The sequence below is a fragment of the Paroedura picta genome, chromosome 2, assembly GCF_049243985.1.
Source record: "Paroedura picta isolate Pp20150507F chromosome 2, Ppicta_v3.0, whole genome shotgun sequence".
Lineage (NCBI taxonomy): Eukaryota > Metazoa > Chordata > Lepidosauria > Squamata > Gekkonidae > Paroedura > Paroedura picta.
The window spans coordinates 87,528,709-87,554,976 of NC_135370.1; the positions used below are offsets into that span (position 1 = coordinate 87,528,709).

Consider the following 26,268-nt stretch of genomic DNA (forward strand, 5'->3'; position numbering starts at 1 on the left):
ATCTCAGTTTCTTTCTCTAAAATTGCAAAAGGAAGAATCTGTCTAATATGGTATTCTTGAGGTATCCAAAGACTATAAAGCAGTTCACAAAACATAACACATGCTATATTAACCTGCCTGGGAATATTTTTACTAAAAAAAAATACATGCATTGTATTAATAGGCATTATTCATAGCAGCAGTAATACAAACACAGAAGACTGGAAACTATTATTGCAATTAGAACAACTCTCCCCATTTGCCTAAATATCCAAGCAAGCAGCTTTATTCTCCAATTGTAGAAGCATTTTTCATAGTGTTAAAAAAAAGAACCCTCCCCCCCAAATTGTCTTTCCTTACCTGTTCAATGTATAAGATCCATTCCGCTTGAGCCTCATGCTTGGAGATAAAAAATTTAAGAAAAAATCCAGAATGAAATAAGATTGTTCTGCTTTAATGACAGCACAAGCCACCTGTTTGTCAGAAAGGAATTAAGTCAGGGAATCTCTTTCCTGTTTTACAGTCATCAGTGGGAACAATCTGAAATTGCCAGTTAGCAGGAAGTACAAAAGGAAATTGCCACAGGCAAAACAAGAGCCCAAGGATGTAAAATTCTCCACCTCTTTTCAAACAAAGTCTATAAACCTTTTCCCCAAAGCAGCAGAGATCAGCAACTGAAGTAGGGGGCACGGAAGAGATTAACATGTTCATATTCTATCCCAAGGTTTCAAGAACCAAAGTTGGGTGTTCCACCTCCTCTTCTAATTAGTTTGCAAGCTACTTCAGAGCTTCTTTCTTCTTTGTAGCCTGCTGTGTGACTTATTCCTCAAGTATTCATGACCGCCTCAAGAAAACAAAGCAGAGTAGCTGACATCCAGATTTTTTAATGTTGAAGCTGAAGATGGTCAAGCAAGAGAGACTAGGATAAGAGAGAGTCATAAAGCATCAAGATCTTGTTTGTAATTAAGCTAACGCAGCCTGCTCCCATGTCGCACACAAAAAGAGAGACTGAGTGAAGAAGGGAGCTTTCAACAGCCCATCCTGGACAAACAGCCCTGCATAAATCACTGGATTGCAGTGTCTGTGATAAGGCTACTTTGCTTCTCTTCCTGTATGGCCCTCTCCTCTATGACTGCTGAACATTATGTGGCTGATCCACTGTTTGGGGAACATGCATTGTAACTATATATGTGTGATTATTTTCGATACACACACATACACACAGATGGAGCTTTAATAACTATGCTGCTCCATGGAATGGAAGTTGCTTTACACTACAAAAAGATAAATATGTTAACATTCTGCCCCCAAGAAAGCATTTTTACAACAGGATAAAGGATGATACATGCAGGTGGTAATGTGTGATGATCGACTATGTGGATTGGTTGGTCTACCGTATTTGCTGGTGTATAAGACGACTGGGCGTATAAGACGACTCCCAACACTTCCACTCAAAATATAGAGTTTGTTACATTACATTACAGTACCTGTCATTGTTACCATTGTACGGCAGCAGCGCAACTGCAGTGCCTCCGGCCCGCCCCTGCATCTCCCTGTGACTGGCACTAGTGTGCAAGTGCGCATGTGCGAGCTCTGCATAGACAAGAGGCAGGCCAGAGCGCCGCTGCTTCCCGCAGAGCAGAACGGGCTGGTCACGCTGAAAAGGCTGGCACCCCTGTCTCGCTGCTGATGCTTGCCGCAGGCTCGCTGATGAACCGCTGCGGCCATGCTGGATACCGCGCGATACTGGATGGAATGTAGAATGAGGTGGGCGGGCATCAGGAGGCCACTATGGGCAGCTATGTCTATCCCAACTGAAGAGCACCCGGCGTATGGGCCGACCCCCCCCCCCCACTTGGAGGCATGTTTTTCAGGGGAGGGGAAGTAGTCTTATACGCCAGCAAATACTGTACATATAACTGCTGGATAATTTATGCTTATTAATTTATTTATATTTATGCTTTGATTTATACTGTTTACACCATTTATATTCCATAATAAATAATTTTAAACCATTAAAATAGGATTTAAGTAATCATTCCCGCTATAGTACCAATCTCTATAAATCTTGCCTTCTGGTTCACTTCTCCCATTCCCGGGGAGGAAGAGTTCCAGTAGGAGGGGGCCATTCATTATATTATTCACTGGTCCCAACCAAAAGCCTGGTAGAACAGCTCCATTTTGCAGATCCTTCAGAACTAAGCAAGCTCCTTCAGTGCCCATAGCTCTTCCAGAAGCTCATTACATAAACTGGGAGCCAAGACTGAGAAAGATCTGGTCCTGTTAAGACCAAACATACATCTTGTGGGCCAGGGATCACCAACCAGTTTGTATTGGTGGAGTAGAGTGCTCTGCGGGCGGTATAGTCAGCAAGATTGTCCTTGGCCGGTTTGGTCTGAATGTGTCCCAAGCCACCAACTAGCCAGCCAACTTGGAACTTACCCTCTGATATAGTAGGAGGGAGGAAATTGTATCCCAACCCAGAGTTGATGCCCCTTCTGGCCAATGATCAAGGGACATCCAAATTTAGAATTTCTAGTGCACCCTTTTCCAAACTTTTGGCCATTGAGAAGCCCCTTAAATAATTTTTCAGCCTTCAATCTGAAAGTGATGTCAGCTGGCCATATCCCCTGCCATACGCCAAGAAATGACAGCACCACCTGCACTCTTAGCCCTCCATTTGCTCCCCCCCCCCTGCCTTTATCTTGGCTCTGCCTTCTGTAGGCTGGAAAGAAGAGTAGGAGCTGAGAAGACAGCCTGTCCTCCATACCATGTCACTTTAGTGCTCTTTCAGACTCTCTTCAGAGCTCCTGTAGACCCCCAGGCATCCATGGACCCCGGTTGGAAATCCCTGTTCTAGTGTGTCATCCATCACTTTTGGAGTTCAACACAGCCCCCTACTGCATCAGCAGACAACTGAGCCCTGAATGTGCCCCTTCCACACTTCTGGTGCTCTACACCAGGGGTAGTCAACCTGTGGTCCTCCAGATGTCCATGGACTACAATTCCCATGAGCCCCTGCCAGCATTTGCTAGGAAGACTAGCACCTATTGTATTTTTTTTCTACAATTGGCTTTTCTGCTAGTATTTATAATGAATTTGAACTTTCCCTCAGGACTCATTTACTAGTACTTCCAAGTGTATTCTTGCTGAAATGCATTACTGCTTTTTTCATTTCATTTCATTCCTAGTATACAAATAATGCCAGCACATATGTATGTAATTTTATGCCTCCACAAAGTTATTGCAGAATGTCAGCAGCAAAGAACAAATCACCAAGTAAGTGCAAGTTTGAGCTATAAGAGTGCTCAGGTGCCTGTTTCAGAAATCCAATCAATCACAAATGGAAACCCAAAGCTGTCAGGTCAACTGTACTTCTTTGTATGTGTGTGTGTGTGGGGGGGGGGGGGGAGATGGTAGACAAAAACAATATCCCAAGTTAATTTTGCCAGATACTGGAAGGGAAAGAACTCTCCAGACTTTGCTACTTGGTTTACTAACATCTATGAGACTTTCTTATTAATTAACATTCAAAATAATAAAAATATGGGAAAGTTAGATGAAAGGTGGAATCAGGCACTTTCCAGAATGAAGAGTTTACTTGGAAACTCCTAACAGGTTGATGTAGAGGGAGAGAGGTCGTAAATAATGTGTGGATAGTTGAGCAGTCGTCATCATGGAGGGTTTCCTTTTTTTTCTTTTAAATGCTTGATGAATGTACATTTTGTTGGAGCGAGGATTTGGTACATGTTTTACAAATAGCTTTTGGTGAGGTATTTTTCTTGGAGTTTGGATGTTGGTTATATGTCTTCTTTTGATATGAATGTCTACATTTTGGTATATATTGCGAAATTTAAAATACTTTTTCATTTAATTTTTAAAAATATTCAAACAAGAAGTGAAGGAATTTACTAAGACTTACACCTTAAGGACTGTTCAAACATTGCTTTGCCCCAAGAAGAGCTTGATTCAGGGTGCTTCCTCCTCTATCCATCCATTATTTTCCTGACCATGAGGAGATGATAATTAGGAGGTCTTCAAGTCCGCTTTCTCTTGTCTTGGGGTCAAAGGAACATCAGGTTCAGTTTAAGCAGGAAGGCTTTACATGCCTAATATAATGCCAAGGGCAGTGTTCGCATGACAGAAACATCCTTTCACTATGTATGCTATTTGTGCATTAGGAGGCAGTAGTCCGTTGATGCAAATCCCAAAGAGGGTATAGCTAATCTTTAAAAGGGTTCCCCCTCTAGCATGCTCAATGTTATATTGCCCTATGGACATAAAATTAACAGTACTTAAGCTAAGAAAATAATGCCAGAGTGTGCCTTTGTAGTATGTCTAAAGATAATACATTTCAGGTTTGGGTTGCAAGTTTATTTTTAAAATACAGTATGAGTGAAAGATACTTTAGTCTGAAGTTTAATTTAATATATAACTAGTATATAACTAAAAATGTAAACAGGGCTACTAGAAATCCCTCCCCCACAACCACAGAGCTTTAAAAAAAGCAATGTCACTTAGTACACCAGCTAGTATTAAATACTACAGACGTCTGTTAAGAGATCTATGAACTGCAGCCATCAGAAAAAGCCACAATCCAGAGTTTGGATAAACAGAGTTAACTGGTTGCTGGATTATGGCCAAAGCTCTCAAATATCACATCCATGAAGCCATTATACCTTCTTTAAAAGTTTATACAGTTTCTCTAATTGTGTAAGAAGGAGGAGTGAAACGAAAGCTTGAAAGTTTAATTGGAGTTATTTCCCCCTCCTGTCACAGAAAAGTAACAATCAGGTAATTATGCACAAGCACAGCATTTGCCCAGATACAGGAAACAGTCGTGCAGCTTGCCAATTTACTCCACCCAACTTCTCCTAGTTGGTATAAAAGGATTTGCTGCAAAATATAGCCATGACAGAACCTAGAAGAGGAAGAAGGAAAGTATAGAAGTACTGCAGCGAGACAGTTAAAGACTGTTGAAGAAGATATTCATGTTGCCCTAAAGTGTAGCAAACCCTTCAGAAAAATACTAGTGCTTAAGGAACCACAAAGCATACAAACAAAATTACAACTAAATTTTCTCACTATTTTCAGGCAGCAGGCCAATAGTTTGAAAGTAGGAACAGATGAAGTCACAAGAGAGTAAACTGGCAATGCATTCTTTTGAGGCTGTCTGAAATAATCTCATGAAGAAATAATACTGAGGTTGTTTCAGTTTTTCATTCCAAGACAGAACAGGGAGGAGAAGATGTAGAAAGGAAATGATCTGTATGTTGTCTGATTGTCTGATCAGTATTGTCAAGGGTTACAGTCATGGGGTCGAACCTGAACTGAGCCTCATCAGGAACCACAGTGGAACAGGGACAGTCTCCGGGTAAACCTGAAACTAAAATGCTTGACAGACAAACAAAGCACAAAAGCCTCAAGCATGCTGGGGCGGTGGGAGCTCTCTAACAAGGCTTCAATCTAGTATACCAACCTGGCCCATTCTGCTTGTCTAATTCCCACAGCCAAGCATGTTTGCATTAATCTGAGTTACGAGGTAAATTGTATATTCTCCCACAGCCTCCTGTGAATTATAGTTCAATCCAGTAAATTCTGAGCATGATCGAATGTAATGGATGGCACTGATGGATTAACCCCACTGAATGCATGCAGTCAAAAGAGGCTCATATGTTCACATTACAGCTGATTTAAAATGAGGCATGATTTACTCATGACCGCCCTGGGGCATATGTAAGTTTAGACAGATTGTTTCCTGAACAGTTAACTGACCATAGCCATCATGTTGCCTATACAAAGCTACAAAACACCTTTGGTCTCTCACATGTTAGCTCAAGCCTTTAACCACTACACCACAGCACTTTAAATTGTGAACCAATTATTAATACAGGTTACCTGAGAAGGGAACTGACACCGTAAGCATGGCAAAATATACTTTTTCAAACTCTTTACTGTCAATCCTTATCCATGGTTCCTCAATATATTTGTGAAACGCCCTGTGGGAGGAACCTGGAATACGGGCCAATCAGGGTGCAGCCAGCGCACTATGATTGGGCCGGCCCCGACACTCGCCTCCCTCACAGGGAGCCTATTATGGGGAAAGGAAGGGAAGGCGATTTTAAACTGCTTAAAGACACCTGAGGTCTGCTGGGTGACTGTAGACCATTCCCAGTTCTCTCAGAGCTCTCAGCCCTACTTCCCTCACAGGGTGACTGAGGTCTGCTGGGTGACTGTGGACCATTCTCAGTTCCTTTTAAAACTGCCATTCCACCTCTACCACCATTTGCCTGCTTAGATAGTCTCCCGTGACATCCAGTGTACCCTTCACATGTTCTGCTCTTAGAGATTTCAGGTGCATTTCTGCCCATTCTAACATTCTGCTTGCCTCTACCTGAAGTATGAATAACCTGGATCCTCCCTGGTGGTTCAAGTATGCCTTCATGGCTACATTGTCAATTCTTACTAGAACATGACAGCTCTGGATATCTTTTTGAATTAAACATAAATGGAAATAGAAATGGGAGAGATTCGTCAGCCCTGAGAGGCAGGAAGAACTAGAGCAGGTTGCCTCCTGCAACGTAGGATAGGAAATAGAATTTAAGTCTTGCCTCCCTGTTAAACTGGTGGGAAAATATCCAGCAAGACATTCTCCTGGATCTCAAGGGAAAACAGGAACAGAGTAGCAGAATGAATATCACATAGGTTAACTGTGTCAAGAAGACACAGATAGCAAAAAGCCTCAAGATGATTTTTAGAAGACTATCATTGGTGAATCAGTGTGTGGAGGAAGACAGATTACTAAGGGTTTTATAGATCATTCATTGTCATTAGCACATGTCTTCTCTATAATGACACCACACCCCTTGCAAGATCTCACCAACATTAAACACAGTTACCAACAACTTTACTATACCAAATTGTTCAGTAACAGTTCACACAAATCTGTTACATTTCATTGTTACCTTCCTCAATCAGGTATTTTGTATTTTCCCCCATGCCCACTTCTCTGCTCAATATTCCTTCCTTTCCTTTCCTGCACACCAGCCCACCTGCTCATTTCACTTCTCTTTTCACCTACATATCTGATGTTTTACTTCCCCCTTCACAATTTCTTTATGCCTCCTCATGAATTTTCTTTCTCCCTCCATTCTTGTGCCAGTCTGATTTTCTCTTCTTTCACCTTTAATCTATTAATCTCTCCATGCCAGTCCAGGAAAACAAAACACTAAATAGATTTACTTGCGTTCCAGGAATGTCAAATCCAAACACAAGATGATTCTTTTTAACTGTTCTGTTTAACTTTATGTATTTGCTCTCCTTCATGTCACAAGTCATTTATTGGAAGTTTGTATTTTCCTAAATGAAAAATCTGTTAGAGCTCCACTTTGCAAGGTATTTATAAAGACACAGAAATAAAGGATTAATTTTTGTAGAGAAGTTATCTGACTAGTCCATTAGCAGATGAGATGACACAATTAAGACTGGGAAAGTTTCATCCAAGTCGAGGCAGCTGAAAGAAATATCAGTGGAGGAGGAAGGTTTTGAATTCCGCTATCTCCATGAAGAAACCAAAACACTTAAGCAATTGTCCTCTCACATGGAGATCAATCTATTTTGCAAGCCTACATACATCTTCTGTGTAGACAACACATGGAAATGTTGTCTAACGGCCTTAACACTGCTACTGTAAATGTAAAGCACTTCTAAGAAAATTTTATGATTTGAACAAATTGGAAACAGATACAGAACAGAAAACTATCTTTCATAGCAAGGTTGCAGCTGCTCTCATTCTTGTTGCAACAATAGATGCAATACTATTCTTTCCCTATGGTTTTGACGCTTCCCACTTCTACTGAATACAGTTATTTTATTTTCAGCCCTTGGAATTCCTTTCTATATATTGAAGGAACAATCATCAGTCTTAATGGCAGATTTCAGGGAAAGGAACTGAGATCCTGAATAGTGCTTCCCTGTATTTGCTTTTTCTATACAGCTGCTCAAGGGGGAAAGACAAACTTGGTATAGAAAAAGCTTCCCTGCATTGCTAATGTGTTTCTCATTCAAAAAACTTCCAGCTTGCCTAACCCAAACTTTTTATTTATTTCTTTTCCTAGACCCTATTTTTGTAGGCCCACTGAAGAAACCTAGGTAAACAAAAAAATGTGGTTATTTATATTCCACCATGCTGAGCAACAACAACAACAGAAATCATAATACTTCCACACAAAGGGGAGGGAGGGGAAGATTGATCACTACTGAGCAAGACGGCATATTTTGTCAGACAAAATAGGCTGAATCTCAACTATTGCCAGAAGAAGCATGGATATTTGCCACATTCCCTTCCATCCATCAGTCTCTTCTAATTCAGGAGATTCACAGGAATCTATTTTCCAGGAATCTGGCAAAGATCTTAGACTGACAATAGCTAGAAGTACGTCCAATGTGACTAAATCATTACCCAAACCATTATAAAGTTAGGTTGTACAACATTACAAAGTTGGGTTACATAAGTGGAAGGATGACTGAAAAAAGTTTTATGTGTTAGTATCACCTTCGTGTCTTAGGAGATAAGATCTTTTTATACTATTGCAAACTCTCCAGACATGCATCACCAAGAATTCTTCTCATATTTACTCATTGAATAGTCTCAGATTACACCCATTAATTCTGCTGTACACCATTACCTTTGAATTCAAATGGCTGAATGTCACAGAATGTTGTGGTCCTCCTCCCTATTGTTCCCTCATAACAAAAGCTAAGGCCACAGAGTTCAAAATATTTTTTTTCCTACAGCACAAACCATTTCCTTGCTGCTCAAAACAGTGTTTTTATTTGAACAGGGGAAAGACAATTAATTTATACCTCTACCAATGAATGATGAGGCCATGCTGAAGTCAAGTAAAGTTAATCATATATATCACAGCAATCTCCGGACTTCAAAATATTCAGAGTCCTATGCTGCCCACTGATATTATTTACATACCGTATTTGCCGGCGTATAAGACGACTGGGCGTATAAGACAACCCCCCCAACATTTCCACTCAAAATACAGTACTATGGGCCACTATGGGCAGCTATGTCTATCCCAACTGAAGTGCACCCGGCGTATAAGACGACCCCCCCCCACTTAGAGGCATGTTTTTCAGGGGGAAAAGGTAGTCTTATATGCCAGCAAATACTGTATTTAATAATCCAAACTATAAAACAATCAACTACCCAATTAGCCAAGGTGAAAGGCTTATTCCTAGACTTATTCATGCTTTCCATTACTACAAAGCACTGGCATCATTAGTCAACATCATTGTCCCACAAGTCCCACAACATCATTGTCCCACAAGGAACTGTAGATCAATGTATACAATGAACATGCATTCATTCCCCTTAAGAACTCTGCCTAGGACTACACTGACAGCAACAGTATCAGCTTTTAGCATCCTTGGAGGCCAAACTGCAGGCTCATGGGCATGGCTCACAAGTTTTTTAAGGGCTCCATACTTTACGCACATCGTACATCAGTAATATGGAAAAAAATAGAAAATTTAGTCTGGAAAACTAGAATGTATTATCAGAGAGATTTGATAGGGCAAGTCAGAATAGTTGTTATTGAATTTCCACATTATATTTATAGGTCTTTAGACAAGGGTGTGCTTCTTAAGAGTACGTCTGAACTTTTACACCTACTTGAGAAGCAGTCCATTCAGCTTTGATAAAGACTAAACAATGGTAAGTTGCCTACAAAAATGCTGTCTCTGTTCTACTGAGTTCCATAGGAAATGGGGTTTAAAGGAGCAAATGAGAGACTAAAGCTAACTCTTCATTATTTTGTTCTGGCTTGATGTAAAATATCTTCCCATCGGAGAGCTAGCCTGCAGTTAGCGGTTTACAACTGGTTACCCTCTGGAAGCAAGTGGACTTCTGTTTCAGTGCAGCTATTTTAATGCTTGGTCAAATAAAGTAACTATCTTTTGCCAACTAAGAAAACAGTCTCTCCCAGACAACTGTCCTCTGTAACTGTCTTGGTGCCCTCTATGATTTAGATTGTCTCGGCATTCTTGCTCTGTCTACCAGACACTGATGTATGGAAGTGAACAATGTAACCAACAGAGAGCAGTTCACAAACTTATATATGTCTCTCTCTTGCTTCTTCTCTGGACCAACGAATTCCCATTACTCTGTATGCCTAAGAATATACATACAAAAATTATCTTGGTGGGAATTTTTAAAATATCCCTACAAAAATTCATCCACTAAATTCAAACAGCCTGTGAGCCACTTAATTAAGTCTTCAGGGCCTGCTAAAGGCATACATCAAATATGGAACACAAATATGCAGCCACTGAGTTGATACTCTGAATTACTTGGCATCAGAAATGCAATGTTGGAATTCCTTTGTGCTTAAAAGAGCAGGCTGAGGTACCAGAAGTAAAACACCACTAAATCAATCCGTCTCATGTTGGGTCTTCCTCTTCAATATTTCCTGGGATTATTGTCTTTTCCAAAGGCTCCTATGTTCTCACAATGCAAACAAAGTATGGGGCAGCCTGGCAGTACTTGTGTTGCTCCATCTGTGGGCAGCATTTGAGCTACTGGCCCACAACCATGCTGGGGCAGGAATTTGAGCAACAGCCTTTCAATACCTCTGTTCCTTTTTCTGGGACCGGGCACCAAGACTTGCAGTGGGGGAGATGTTATCACACCCTTATGGACTCCCTTGTGGGGTACCACAGGAGGCGGTGCTATCCCCCATGCTATTTAACATGTTGATGTGCCCTCTAAGACAGCTAGTCCAGAGTTATGAGCTGGATTGCCATTAATATACAGATGACACCCAGCTCTATCTTCTCATGGACGGCCACCCAGACACATTTGCTAGTAGTTTGGAAGCCACTGCTGGATGGTTAGAGCAGAGTCACCTAAAACTCAACCCCTCCAAGATGAAGGTCCTGTGGCTGAGCATAAGAGGGTCAGGACAGGATGTGAGTTTCCCTCTGCCTTTATGGGGGCCCAACTTAACATGCCGCCCACAGCACACATGGCATTTTATCATCTTTGCCAAGCAAAGCTACTAGCGCCCTACCTGCCATCGAACTGCCCAAGCTCAGTGATCCATGTGATGTCTCCTCTAGACTGGACTTCTATCACTGGCCTACCCTTGTCCTTGACCTGGAAACTCCAGCTGGTGCAAAATGCAGCTGCTAGGGTCCTCACTGGCTCCTCATGGAGGACCCATATCCAGCCAGTACTGAGGCAGCTACACTGGTTGCCAGTCCTGGCCCAGATCAAGTTCAAGGTTCTGATTTTGACCTTTAAGGTCATCTGTGGCTTGATCTCAACCTATCTGAGGGACCGCTTATTTGCTTATGCCCTCCACAGGGCACTCTGCTCTGTGTGTACTAATCTGTTGGTGGTCCCTGACTCCAGAGAGATACACCTGGCTTTGACCCGGACTAGGGCCTTTTTGGTCCTGTCCTGGCCCGGCCCTGACCTTTTGGAATGAGCTCCCAGGAGAGCTGAGGGCCCTGACAGAGGTGGCTAAGTTCCGCAGGGCCTGTAAAACAAGGCTTTTCTGCCAGGCTGAGGCCGGGTTAATAAGATCAATAGGCCCCACTCAGGCTTCACTATGAAACCTAGCACACCCCCTTGTTAGATGACTGTGGGAGGTCAACATTGTTTGCGTCAATAATGTTGCTTTAGGGTGGGGTTTTTATCAGGATTTTTTACTTTGTTGTAACCCCGCCTTGAGTCCCAGAAGGAAGGTGGGCTATAAATTTAATAATAAAAATTATAACAGTAACAACAATAATAATAAATGTAAGCCAGCTTTCCTGAAATGTTCTGCATACAGACTGAATAGTCAGGGAAACAAAATACATCCTTGTCCTGCATCTTTACCAACTGGAAATGATTATGTTTCTCCATATTCTGTCCTAAGAATAGCCGGAAGTACAGGCTATTTCTCAAAAGCAGATGCTGTGGCATGACCATTTATTTGATGTCTCCTTTTTCAAAACTGGAACGTAAATTGAGTGTTTCCAGAAGCCCAAGATGCAAGTAAGTGTCCTCCACAAATTGGTGAGAAGTCAGGCCAACCCTCCAAATGGCCTCCCCTATTAGTTTCATGTAGATGCTTAAAAGCATAGGAGACAATATGGAGTGTTGCAGGATCCCATACACCGAGGGGCCACCAATTACCTTCTGAATCCTACATTCCAAATAGGATTGAATTCACCACAAAAATGTATTTCCCAATCCCATCTTGGAATGAAGATGGCTACTGCAGAGGAGAATCAACACACACTCCCTCATTCCATCTCCCCTTGGAGATCTTCCATTATGGTAAACAAAGCTGTTTGAGTCCTATAACCAGTCCTAAAACCAGACTGGAAAAACATCTAAATTATGTCCTCAAGTAACTGCTGTAAGGGAAATATGTAGAGTTTTTAAATTTATAACTGACTTTGCACTACTTAAAGGAGTCCAAAAGCCCCTTATAAATACCTTTCTCTCCCCACAACAGACATCTGTGAGGAAGCAGTTGAGAGAGCTCAGAAAGAGCTGTTCTCACAGAGCAAGTTCTAAGAGAACTGTAACTGACCCAAGGCCAACCACCTGGAGAATGTAGAAGGCTGGGGAACCAAACCCAGTTCTCCAGATTAGAGTCCACAACATTTTAACCACTATAACACACAGGTTCTCACAACATGGTACTCACAACATACCCTTTTCGTGCAACAGTAATTATACTATCAAATAATTTATAACAAGAAACATCTTTCAGCTCAGAACAGAAGCAAGCATCAAAACACAGATGCTTGAAGATACCATCAAAATTTTACTTTGTATATTCCTTCAGACTTCTTGAGACAGCATCTGAACCAGTAACTAGAAGGAGACTATTCCGCTTTTATACCAGTGCATTTTATTTATGTCATTTGCAGAAAACTGTGTCAGTTTACTATAATGTATTTTCTCTACATATTACAAACCTTAAAGTAGAAGTTTAGGTTTACAGCTGCCTCTTCCATATTTCTTTCATGTCCGACATAGTCACCCACATTTAAGTTCTTACAGATTATTTCACCATTTTCAAAAAAAGAAGCTGTGACAACAGAAGGCCAACAAAAAGGCACAGTTTAAATGCACTATTTATGAATACATTCCAAAAGATGCGGCATTTGCATTCCTCATTTAAAAGTGTCCAAGACCATGATGCCAGTAACAGTTTAATTATTTGTGTTGTTTATTTTATGAAGACGATTTCCAATGATCAAGCATTTATTCTGTATGAAGGTGGAGCCAGTCTACAGTTTGCTGTGTGAAGTGGTACTAAGCTTTGTTTTCTTTTCATTATTACAGAAGCCAAGTGGATCACAAACAATTACTCATCACCCTACTCACTTATGTCTGTGGTAGAGCAAGTGCTCCACCTGATTCAAGAGAGATGTCTCCTGCTAATTAGGGTATAGAACTGTCAAGGCAGGCTTCAAAGAAAGAAGTGACCCACTAACAAAAGGTTCTCAACATGGAATTTCATTGCTGAGTTTCACAAAAGAATCAGGAACAAAATAACACCTGAGAACTTTAGAAACAGTGCTATTCTGCACAAAAGGTCAGTAATTCACATTAAGTCACCCAAATGACAAAATTACTTAAGATCCCAATATACTTTTTTCTGTTCAGGTATTATTTTAAAGAAGAAGTGTTGTAAAAACCCCCCTGAATAAAAAAAATCTTTATGTCCATGAGCCTATGAGCACAGGTAGGGGGGAAAGTAGATATGATAATAGTGCTGCCTTCTCCCTCCTCAATAGCAGGGATGATAACAGTGAAGAGAAATTTCTAAAAGGAAAAATATGAATAGTCTGGCCATGGCCCTGATCCAAATCCCCCTCCACAGCTGCTATATATCAGTCATTCTCAACCAGGGTTACTAGTAACCCCAGGGCTACTCCAGAGCCTCAAAAAGGTTATATATAAAACCCTGGTTCTCAATCTTTAAACCGCTCCTGCGGAGCGGATTAAATAAAAGGGTAATGGCTGTCTGGGAGAAGTTAGGCCGGGCCCTGTCCGGGATAAAAACTTGGAGGGCCCAATCAGGAGCCGCGAGTGTCCAATCAGGCCCGAGCAGCCAATGGGGAGCCGCGTGGAGCGCGGCTCCCCATTGGCTGCTTCCCCCAGCTGCAGGATCACCGCGCAGACTGAACTGGAAGCCCACGTGGTGAGTCCGGCCGGGGTGCTCCTCCTCCAGCCCTGCTCCTGGGTGGGAGGGAAACCGCTCTGCCTTCTCCCGGCAGCTGGAGCGGGCAGGAGAAGGCCGCCAATTCTCCGCGGTGGGGGGGCGCTCCACCTTCTCCTGGCCACTGGAGCAGCCGGGAGAAGGCCGGCAATGGTCGCCGGTGGGGCAATGGTCGCCGGTGAAGTGACCCCCCCCCCACCATGGAGCCAGAAGCCTTCGGGAGCCAGCCAGGTGGGGGGTGGGACCACCGCCCTTCTCTCGGCCCTGTGAGCAGCCTTGCCGCAGTGAGCCTGCTCCCGGGGCCGAGAGAAGCGGGAGCCAACCGGGTGGGGGGTGGGATCGCCCCCCTTCTCTTGGCCCCGGGAGTAGCCTCGCTGCTGCGAGCCTGCTCCCGGGGCCAAGAGAAGCCTGCGGTAGCCAGCCGGGTGTGGGTTGGGACCGCCACCCTTTTCCCGCCCCCAACAGACAGCTCCACCAACTTCCCGGGTGGCTGGGTGGCCACCAGACTTCTCCCTGCCCCAGGAGCAGCCCGCACCCACCAGAACGCCCCAGATCCTGCCTTGCGCCCATTTTATTCCTCAACAAAATGGGCTTTAATTCTAGTGTGTGTGTGTGTGTGTGTGTGTGTGTGTGTGTATATCTCAATTCCTAGCAAATAGATGGGGAAGAAATGTGACAGATTTTATTTTCCTGGGCTCCAAGATCACTGCAGATGGGGACTGCATCAAAGAAATTAAAAGACGCTTGCTCCTAGGGAGGAAAGCTATGGCAAATCTAGACAGTATCCTAAAAAGCAGAGACATCAGCCTGCCAACAAAAGTGTGTTTAGTCAAGGCTATGGTATTCCCAGTTGCAATGTATGGCTGTGAAAATTGGACCATAAGGAAGGCCGAGCATCAAAGAATTGAGGCTTTTGAACTCTGGTGCTGGAGAAGACTCTTGTGAGTCCCTTGGACTGCAAGGCGAACAAACCAGTCAGTCCTTAGAAGGCCAGATCCTGAAGATGAAACTCAAATATTTTGGCCACATCATGAGAAGGAAGGACTCCCTGGAGAAGAGCCTAATGCTGGGAGCGATTGAGGGCAAAAGAAGTAGGGGACGACAGAGAATGAGGTGGCTGGATGGAGTCCCTGAAGCAGTAGGTGCAAACTTAAATGGACTCTGGGGAATGGTAGAAGACAGGAAGACCTGGAGGATCATTGTCCATGGGGTCACGATGGGTTGGACATGACTTTGCACCTAACAACAACAACAACAACAACAAATATATATATATATATATATATATATATATATATATATATATATATATATATATATATATATATATATATATATATATATATATATATATATATATATATATATATATATATATATATATATATATATAAAATCATAGAATCAAAGAATCATAGAATAACAGAGTTGGAATGGACCTCATGGGTCATCTAGTCCAACCCCCTGCACTATGCAGGCCGCTCACATCCCAATCGCTCATCTATTGTAACCTGCCACCCCCTTGCCTTCACAGAATCAGCCTCCATCAAATGGCTATCTAGCCTCTGTTTAAAAATTTCCAAAGATCCACCACCTCCCGAGGAAGCCTGTTCCACTGAGAAACCACTCTAACTGTCAGGAACTTCTTCCGGATGTTTAGATGAACTTTCTTTTGAATTAATTTCATCCCATTCATTCTGGTCTGTCCCTCTGGGGCAAGAGAAAACAATTCTGCTCCATCCTCTATCCTTTTAAATACTTAGGTTGAAGGACTGCAATCTGGATTTTCAGATAGTTAGGTGGATAGGGAATTGGTTAGAGAACTCAGAGTTGTTGTCAATGGTGTTTCATCAGACTGGAGAGAGGTGAGTAGCGGGGTACCTCAGGGCTCAGGACTCGGCCCGGTACTTTTTAACATATTTATTAATGATCTAGATGAGGGGGTGGAGGGACTACTCATAAAGTTTGCAGATGACACCAAATTGGGAGGACTGGCAAATACTCCGGAAGATAGAGACAGAGTTCAACGAGATCTGAACACAATGGAAAAATGGGCAAATGAGAACAAGATGCAATTTAATAAAGATAAGTGTAAAGTTCTGCATCTGGGTCAGAAAAATGAAAAGCATGCCTACTGGATGGGGGATACACTTCTAGGTAGCACTGTGTGTGAACGAGACCTTGGGGTACTTGTGGATTGTAAACTAAACATGAGCAGGCAGTGTGATGCAGCGGTAAAAAAGGCAAATGCCATTTTGGGCTGTATCAACAGAGGCATCACATCAAAATCGCAAGATGTCATAGTCCCATTGTATACAGCACTGGTCAGACCACACCTGGAGTACTGTGTGCAGTTCTGGAGGCCTCACTTCAAGGACGTCGATAAAATTGAAAGGGTACGGAGGAGAGCGACGAAGATGATCTGGGGCCAAGGGACCAAGCCCTATGAAGATAGGTTGAGGGACTTGGGAATGTTCAGCCTGGAGAAAAGGAGGTTGAGAGGGGACATGATAACCCTCTTTAAGTATTTGAAAGGTTGTCACTTGGAGGAGGGCAGGATGCTGTTTCTGCTGGCTGCAGAGGAGAGGACACGCAGTAATGGGTTTAAACTTCAAGTACAACGATATAGGCTAGATATCAGGAAAAAGTTTTTCATAGTCAGAGTAGTTCAGCAGTGGAATAGGCTGCCTAAGGAGGTGGTGAGCTCCCCCTCACTGGCAGTCTTCAAGCAAAGGTTGGATACACACTTTTCTTGGATGCTTTAGGATGCTTAGGGCTAATCCTGCGTTGAGCAGGGGGTTGGACTAGATGGCCTGTATGGCCCCTTCCAACTCTATGATTCTATGATTCTATTGAAGATGGTTATCAGATCCCCTCTCAGTCGTCTCCTCTCTAGGCTAAACAGACCAAGCTTCCCCAACCTTTCTTTATATGTCTTGGTCTCCAAACCCCTCACCATCTTTATTGCCCTCCTCTGGACATGTTCCAGTTTGTAAGCATCCCTCTTCAACTGGGGTGCCCAAAACTGAACACAGTACTCCAAGTGAAGCCGAACCAGAGCAGAGTAGAGCGGTACCATCACCTCCCGTGATCTGGACACGATACTCCGTTTGATACAGCCCAAAATCCCATTCGCCTTTTTAGCCACTGAGTCACACTGCTGACTCATTTTCAATGTATGGTCTACTACTAGATCCTTTTCGCACATGCTCCTGCCAAGACAAGTCTCCCCCATCTTATATTGGTGTATTTGGTTTTTCCTACCTAAATGTAGAACTTTACATTTGTCCCTACTGAACTTTATTTTATTCAGTTTAGCCCATTTCTCAAGCCTATCAAGGTCATCCTGTATTCTGTTGCTGTTTTCAGTTGTGTTTGCTACTATAAAATTTAATTATCAACCCAGGGAGGAGGCAGGACAGAGTGAATTGCAGCTCATCCCTGTGGTCTGTGTTAGGCTTGTTGAATTCACACACAATGGAAAAGGACTGGGACAGAGAAGCTGACTCTGCTGCACCAAAGGGATTCAGATATTCAAACAGGAGAGGGCTGTGCTCAATTTCACAGAGTACTCTCCAAAGCAACCATATTCTCCAGAGAAACTGATCTCTGGAGACGAGCTGTAAATCCAGGGATTCGACCTGGAGACCATCCCTATTCAAGAGCTACTACATCTGGATCCAGTGCAAGAACTGTGCACAGTCTGCACAAGGATTTATTTCTTCCCAGGTTTCCCCTTGCCCTGGCAGCCATTTTCAATCCTGGGAAAATATATTCTCAGGTCTTGCTAAGATTGTCAACCTCCTGGTGGTGCCTGGAGATCTCCAAAAGTTACATGTGATTTCTATTCATCATTTTTCTAGTCTGAGTATGAAACTACTCCTAATTCTAATAATACCATCAAGTCTTATAACTTTGGTACTCATATACAGCATTAAAACCTACTAGTTTTTCATGCTGTTGTTTACAGAACAAAATCTCATATCACAACAATTTTCTTCAGAATATTATCATATCTTGAAGACTAGAGAGAATAAGTTCTGCAGGCTTTCTAAAAGTTGGGTTTTATTATAGAACTTGCATCTCAAGAAATCCGGCAGCCAGATCTATCTCTTTAGAAAAAACCCTTTATCTTCAAAAGTTTACATTTGTCCCTCTCAATATCCTTTACACCTTAAATCTCAGTGAGAAAGCTGGAATGTACAGTAAGTAAATAAGTCTCACTAATAAAGGTCTCCGAACTCATAAAATTCTACAAACTCCGCTTTGAGTGAAGCAGGTTCACAATGGTTAATTGAATGGGATAGTGCTGCCCTCTAGTGCAAAACAATGAGACCAGCCAGATATCAAAGTAGCAGACAACCATAACTCTGCATGGGACTGCATAGTAGGGCTTCCTGACTCACCACAAACAAACACAAAGCATCATGTTTGTACCATAAACATGTAGGGGTTTTTTTTGCCTAGAAACAGGTAGAAATGCTATAATCTTATTAGACCCACCCAATTACAAAGATTACATTAATTTATACTGTTACTATGCTAGATTCAAGTAGGTAGCCATGTTGCTCTTAAGTATCACAATAAAATTTGATTCTAGTATGACCTTAAATCTTTGTTGGTCTTAAAGGTGCTACTGGAATCAAATTTTGTTGTGCTACAGTGCTAAGCATGAAATTAAACAGACAAGTTTACACCTGCCAAATAACTGACATCTTGTGTTTTCATCACCAGTGTTCTATTCTTATGTATGCCTTTCAGTTCAATGCTTAACAAAAGGGATATTCATAAAACTGGAGTAACTCCTAGCACATGTGCACACTCTCCAATCAAGTGATTATTGATGTGTGGCTTCTCAACTATTTAATTATTATTGATGTGACTTCCCAACTATTTAATGATTTAATTCATACCTCACAAGTGAAAGGAAAACTTGCTTTAGAATTAAAGATGAGAGCATTGTAAAAATGTAATATTTACATGACACTTTAAAACAGCCTTTTTCAACCCTTTGCCCACAGAGGACCCCCCGAAATAAATTTTTAGGCTTCAAGGATCTCCGGAAGTAACCACCTGCACTATTCGCCCTGTTTTTGCTCCCTCCCTCCACCTTTGATACTACTACAGTGTTTTTGCTTCATGCAGGCCAGAACGGGCAGGAGCTGAGAAGACAGCCTGGACCACCCACAGCACAACGTAACTGACTCTCCACCTTTGACTTTTTACACCCACGGCCTACCCACCAAGCCTTCCAGGCAGAGGCTGCCAGTTCCCTAGCTTGTGACCAAGTCCATCAAGGCAGGAGGGAAAGGCTGCAGACCCCCTCAAACTCCCGCAGACCCCTGGGAGTCCACGGACCCCTGGTTGGGAATCCCTGCTACAAAAACAATTAACTGCAATAGATCCAAATTTCTAATTTGATGCTTTGTGTTATTAGAGTTACTACATGACAGAATAATAAGCCATTAGAGCTCTCAAGAAATCTTTTCAGCACAAAACGCTAAGTACGGGATTATACAATTGCAGTTACCCAGACCTCTATGGTAACATTCACTTCCTTTAAGGCTGTACATAGTGGCCAGATATGAGCAGAGGGTCTTCTTACAAACAGTTACAGATTGTTTGTAGAGTTACCTGCATTGCTGTTATAAAACCCTGTCTGGAAAGTTAAGGAATGTGAGACTTTATGCATTGAGCAACTGATTAGCTGCAGTTTCTTGTTTCCAGCAGCTGGCAGTCAGGTTTACTCTACTGCTCCTTTACAACCAAGTCAGTGCAAAAGGCAAAGAAGCTGATCATGAAAGTAGTGCAATGTACTGATTAGATTACTGAACTGTAGGGACCAAGAAGACTTGGGTTCGAATTCACAGAAGGTCAGATGGCCAGTCACTACTTACCTTAAAGTTTCATGCTTATCAAATTATCAGATTAGACACACCTGCTGTGTGTCTTAGTTTAGTGGGATCTGTCTGGAAATCCAGGGGAAAACCTACTAAAACGATGGTGGCACAGAAGCATGATTTGGTTTGACTGTGCCCTAAATTACTTCACTGTCAACTTCCCATGGTGTGCACGAGTCCCCTTGTACTCTATAATTTTAGTTCCACATCCAAGTGTAAAAATCTAATCTAACAGATTATGCCAACAGCTGTTGCTGCCCAAATTTGAGAGAGATCAGTTCCTAAACCTTGTTTCTGTGTATGGTTGCCAAACAGAACAAAGACTATGCAATATAAGCAAATACAGGGTAGTAAACTACAGATTGTATTAGCAAATGATACACAATTGTTTATTATAGCTTCTCTAGGCCTACTGCTCTCCACTTGCCTTGCTGACTTCTTAAATGAAGTCTTTATTTCCAGTTTACACCCAGAAAGATTGGCTAGCAGTGGCATAAAGCTGCTTCACACCAGAAACAAGACTCAAGTGAACATTCAATACAGTTGAGAAAAACTAGAAAACTGACTAGAAATGGCATTCAATGGCAAAAAGTGGATATTGTAGTAGCCAGAAAGCTTGGTTGTTCTGGGGAGGGGAGGGGGGGTGGGAAACAAAGTAATATGGCTGAGCAATTCTCTTTAAATAAGTAGGATGGAACAAAATCTAAGAAAGAACAGAACAGGAACCTGCCTGTTCAAACATAAAAGCATAGCAACAGGAAAAAATTATACTTTGACTGAAACAACCTGAATAAATCTTCAGTCTTTACCTCCCCGTGATTCCCCAAACCTTATTAAGGTATCTGGCACTTCTGGAATTTTTAGAGCAGATAAGGAGTACCACCACAAAGTGCTTCAGATAGGAAGGTCAGCACATCGCAAATACTGAAATGGGGGATAGCTTAGCCCTTTGCTGTTCAAAAAGATACAGACTGGTTTTAAAGTTTTTGGCTCACCATGGCAACACAGAGATTGCCAAAGCCAATGACATAAGAAAGTTTATTTCTATGGTCATGCTGAAGGTACGCAGCTTAAACGTATCTTCCTGGAATGATCTCAGCTAGTAGGAGCCACCCAGGAGCTACTCTTCTTCTTTATTCTATTCAAGCACTTTTGGACTTTAGCCTCAAGAAGCAAGGTACAATGAGTAAAGCAAACACATACGTAGAGCTATGGCACCCGTGTGCACCACATTTGGGAACACTACACAATCACGTTTACTTTAAAAAGTGTCCTCCCCCACCTTTGTCCTACAAAGTGGGACAAAAGGTGGCTTCACACAATTCACAGTAAAACAATAAATAAATAGTGAGAACATTAATTAAAATGTAATAAAACTTTCAGAAATGACAAGTCTCAGGCAGGACAGGACAAGAGTTCTTTCCCCAGGCACCCAAGAAGACAGAGTGGAGCCCCTAGAAACAGCAGTCAAGACTTAGACACCAGTTATTACAGGGCTATCAGGATGGGGAAGGCTGAGAACCCCTCTAAGTCTGTCTTTCCACTCTAAGTGGCATATACGGTTCTATATCCTTTCATTTTATCCTCACAGGATACTGACAGGAATGGATCACAAGGACCATATGACTTATCTATACTGGCTCTCAATTTGCTTCCAGGCACAATTCAAAATGCTGGTGCTGGCCTTTAAAGCCCTGCTTGTTGGTTTAAGACTAACACACCAGAATGACCCCCCTACTTCCTTAAGAACTTACAAAACCATTATGGTCATCTTCAGAGGCCCTGCTTCAAGGGCCCCTGCCTTCTGAGATTAGGAAGGTGACAACCCAAGTGAGATTAGGAAGGTGGAAGAGGGATAAAAGGGAAAGAGGAACTGGCCCCATGCAAACACGTACACACCAGTCCTTGAGGATTCTCCACCATGAAGGTAGTCCTGGCACAGATACTGTCACCACACAACTGGGCCATAGTTTTTTTTAGGTAGAGGCTGTCAGGGGAAAGGACTTAAAAGAGAGGGACAATTAAAGGCAGGTTGGCTATTGGATGGGGAAGAGAAGGATCACCAATTCCAGGTTAGGCTATTCCTGGAAATTTGGGGGGTGGGACCTGGGGATGGAAATGGCTTCCTAGACTGGGAGCCTCATTCTCACAGATCCTGATTTCCATCAAGAGGGATTCTGGTGGTGCATAAGGCACCTTCAAAGAGAATTACATTAACCTGAACCTTGTCCATCTCCCAGCTTTGGGGGGGGGAACACTGCTGAGAAGTCTAGTAATATCAGCAGCGCCGACCCACCTCGGTCCAAATGGCGACAGAGGTCATCCATCAGGGCGACTAGCATTGTCTCTACCCCATGGCCAAGCCAGAAACCTGACTGGGATGGGTCTAGGACCGAAGCTTCTTCCAGGAATGCCGTGAATTGGTTTGCGACAGCCCTTTCCACCATCTTCCCCAGAAACACTAAGTGCAAGACAGTTTCTAAACTGAAAAGTCCCAGACTCTTCAGACTTCCTTCGTAGGTAAAATGTTCCAACTCTCTAAAACATCTTAGTTGCCTTCTGTACTTTTTCCAGCTTGGCTATGTCTTTTTTGGGATACAGTGACCACAAGAGTTTGCCCACTGCAGCACATTGGATGGACACATTGAGCTACGACTCCAAAATCTTTTTCCCTTTCAGTCTCAGCAAGTTTACATCCCATTAGCTTATACTTGAAGAAAAGTAGCTCAGATGCTTTACATACTTTTGTTGTGCAAATCTTTCAAACAGAACACAGATATAAAGCAGACTATGACAGTGCACAAATAGTTATGCTCATTCTGTTGCTATTGTAGTCTCCATTTGCATTAAAAATCCAGTGACTATTTACCTGTTTTTCCTTTGTTTTGCATGTAAAAGAGAAATCTTTAAAAGATGATCTTAATGTTATACTTACAATTTACTTTTAAAATTGTCCCTTCTTAGGAAAAGAAAAGCTGTTATTGCCCCTGGTGCAATGTAATACACTGGGGAGTTAGTAATTTCATGAGTCAACATAATGAATGAAAATGTTCTGGATACTACTTTAAAAAACAGCAATTCATATATCAGGAACATGCGCATTTCTGTTCACAGACTGCCTGCTCCACTTCTCCCTCACGCAGATTAAACACATCTAACAGCAAATAGGGTGGGGCAGTATTTCAAGGACCAGCACTGCAAATCACTAGTCACCATTATAGCTTACATGATTTAGCATGTGTGTCCCCTCCCACCCACAATACCAAAAGCTAGAAAGGAATAAGATAGAATGGAATGCATTTGTCTTCAACTAAAACCACTTACATAGTAATATATGCTTACAGAAGCATTTATTTACTTTTCCTCCCAAATAATAAAAGGACATAATGCAGTTACAGTAAACTTTTACCATGTATACTTACTATAACTTTCTTCAAATTAGAAATCTGTTCCCTAAACCAACAAAAATATTGTTAATATTGATCCCTTTATTGCAACGGAAGACACATTTCTTTCCAAGACCGGACAGAACACATATCTCTTGAAGAGATCTGTTTGATAGAATTTTGTAAATAAGCATTAACTGTACATTCACTGAACTTAATTAGGCATGTGTGCATTAGACATCTGTAATTTCATACAGGTGGTGACACTTCCGGTGATATGTCACTTCCAGGGGGCATGGCAGGAAGGCATAGCCAGCTGACATCACTTCTGGGGTTCCTTGAAGTCTTAAAAATTATTCAAGGGCTCCTCCATGGTCAAAGATTGAAAACGGCTAGGCTACAGGTTAGAACACGGCTGTGTCTATCACTTATAAGAACCTGACCCAGTCTCCCTTCCTTGAAGCATTATAAAAAATTCAACCTTGAAGGCCCAATTTATTCATTTCAGCTTTGTACAATTACATGATCCATTCATCTATACAATTATGCATGGGGTGGAAGAAAGTAGATGGGGAAGATTTTTCTCTCCCATAATACTAGAAATCAGAGGCACCAAATTAAATTGTTGGGAAATATGTTCCAGATAGGCAAAAGGAAGTACTTCTTTACTCAATGAATAATTAAATTGTGGGATTCACTAGTGATAGCCCTTGTATTAGAGCAATGGTCCCCAACCTGCGGGCCGCGGCCCGGTGCTGGGGCACGAAGGCCTCGGCGCCGGGCCACGGCTCCCTCTTCCCACCCACCCCCCACAGTGAGAAGCTCGCCAGGCCACGAGCAAATCAGCCGCCAAAGCGGCCGATTAGCTTGTGGCCCGGCAAGCTTCTTGCTTTGGGAGGGGGCGGGAAGAGAAGCTTGCCGGGCCGCAAGCTAATTGGCCACTTCGGCGGCCAATTTCCTTGCAGCCTGGAGGGCGGGGAGAGGGAGCCGCGGCTGCCAGCATGCCGGCAGGGCAAATGGGCATGCACAGACTTGCTGTGCATGTGCATTTGTGTCCAGTGGGGGTGCAAATGCACACACGCAGCAAGTCCGCGCATGCGCGTTTGCGCCGGGGCTGCCGCGCGTGCGCGGGGCCCCGGGTTGCCCTCTCCCCGCACCCCGGCGCAGCAGTCCACGGCCTGACAAAGGTTGCGGACCGCTATATTAGAGAACAAACTATATTTCCTTATATTAGATCACAAGTTCAAATGTAAGCCACCCTGAACTGCAGGAAGGGTGGTATATAAATAAAATAAAAATGGACAGCTTTACAGAGGGATTAGACAACTTCATGGAGTAAATGCCATCAGTGACTATTAGTTAGTGACTGAAAGAAGCGTCATTATAAAAAGGCAACAAACATCAGGATATCAGTGATAGGAGCCAGCAGGGCTACAGTGTGAAGTGCTACAGCCTCTATGCCACATTTGCTTGGCTACTGGTTGGCTACTGTGTGAAACAATATACTGGATTGAGTTGACCAGTGGCCTCATTGGACAGATTTTATAGCACATGACATATTTTGCTCTTTATATTGTTTTCATTATATAAGCATACCTGTCCTTTTAAGCTAGTTCAAAGCATCCAATGAATTTGCCTGGGCACAATACAGGCAGCTATGAAGCATTTTAACTATCCTTCCTCCAAGAAGATAAAATCTCCTGTGACATTTGGAATGGTAACAGAAAAATGAAATGTTGTGCAGTACTAATGTTCAAATGACTAGGGAGAAGCAAAGTTTAACAACATGGGATTGATTTGTTGCCACCGTAGGGGTTTTTAATGGGTTAATATTTTATTTTATTGGGTGTTTTAGTGTGACCCACCACGAACCAGTTTACTGAGAGCAGTGGGATATAAATCGCAACATAAATAAAAATAAAAAATAGAGAATGTAGGTTTGACAGCTACTACCAAAGTGTTGGTTTTATTCTCCCTCTCACTTCTTCCCCAGTGTATTTTTAGAAGTTTCTTGAGTTTTTTCCGGTATAATTGGATGGCAACCATTTTGTGGTTGTGTCTACCATCTTGTGTCAGTTTCATAGGTGCCCACCAGCTCCAAACGGTTGTTTTAAACTGTGCAGCCAACCAACCTCCACTGGCCAATCAGAAGCTCTGGTGGGTAAGAACTCCATTTGGCTCCACCCATTTTCTAAAAACACTTAGTGGGTGTTGGAAAAGTGTTAGCAGGTGCCTTGGGGCTCATAGGTGCCACACTGGAGACACCTGGGCTCCCTCATGAAGATTAAACATAAATAACAGCAAGTGTTTACCAAGTGGAATGTGCAGATATTTTATTTTTATTTATTTTGAATTGTAGACCACGCCTGTATGGTGAAATGACAACAAATGTAGAGTGTATCAAGAAAGAAATGGGAATTCATACAAACTGGGAAATATTTACAAATGGCTAGGAATCAGATATAACGATTTAGACCAAAAAAAAAAAGAGCTTTGGAATTTCCCTCTTTCTTTTGTAGATCAATTTTGCATGTGGTCTTTAGCATTAGTACATGTGAGAAAGACAGAGGTTGCATTTCACTACCAAGCTACAAAGCTCTGCATCAGTAGTCATCTATAACAAATTATTAAAGAAACATGCAATGAACAAGTAGCTGAGAGATCTAATAGTTTCCTGTTTGGTATTAGCCACAGTTCCGTTACTGATCTGTTGTGCCCTTGAAGAGATGCATCATCTTTTCCGACTGCTATTTTGGTACTATG

At 42.4% G+C, this 26,268-nt stretch overlaps 1 protein-coding gene across 2 annotated transcripts in view; it reads right to left on the bottom strand.

Moving 5' to 3' along the window:
* The window catches only part of MOB2 (MOB kinase activator 2), a 127,672-nt gene that overhangs the window by 70,245 nt on the left and 31,159 nt on the right, over positions 1-26,268 (bottom strand). The window contains exon 1 of one of the 2 annotated variants that reach the window (XM_077321477.1): positions 340-499. The exons of the other annotated variant lie outside the window; for it this stretch is intronic. Coding sequence (XP_077177592.1) covers positions 340-377 — 38 coding nt within the window. The 5' untranslated portion in view covers positions 378-499. Of the gene's footprint in view, positions 1-339; positions 500-26,268 lie in introns of those variants that run through there. 2 annotated transcript variants of the gene reach the window in all.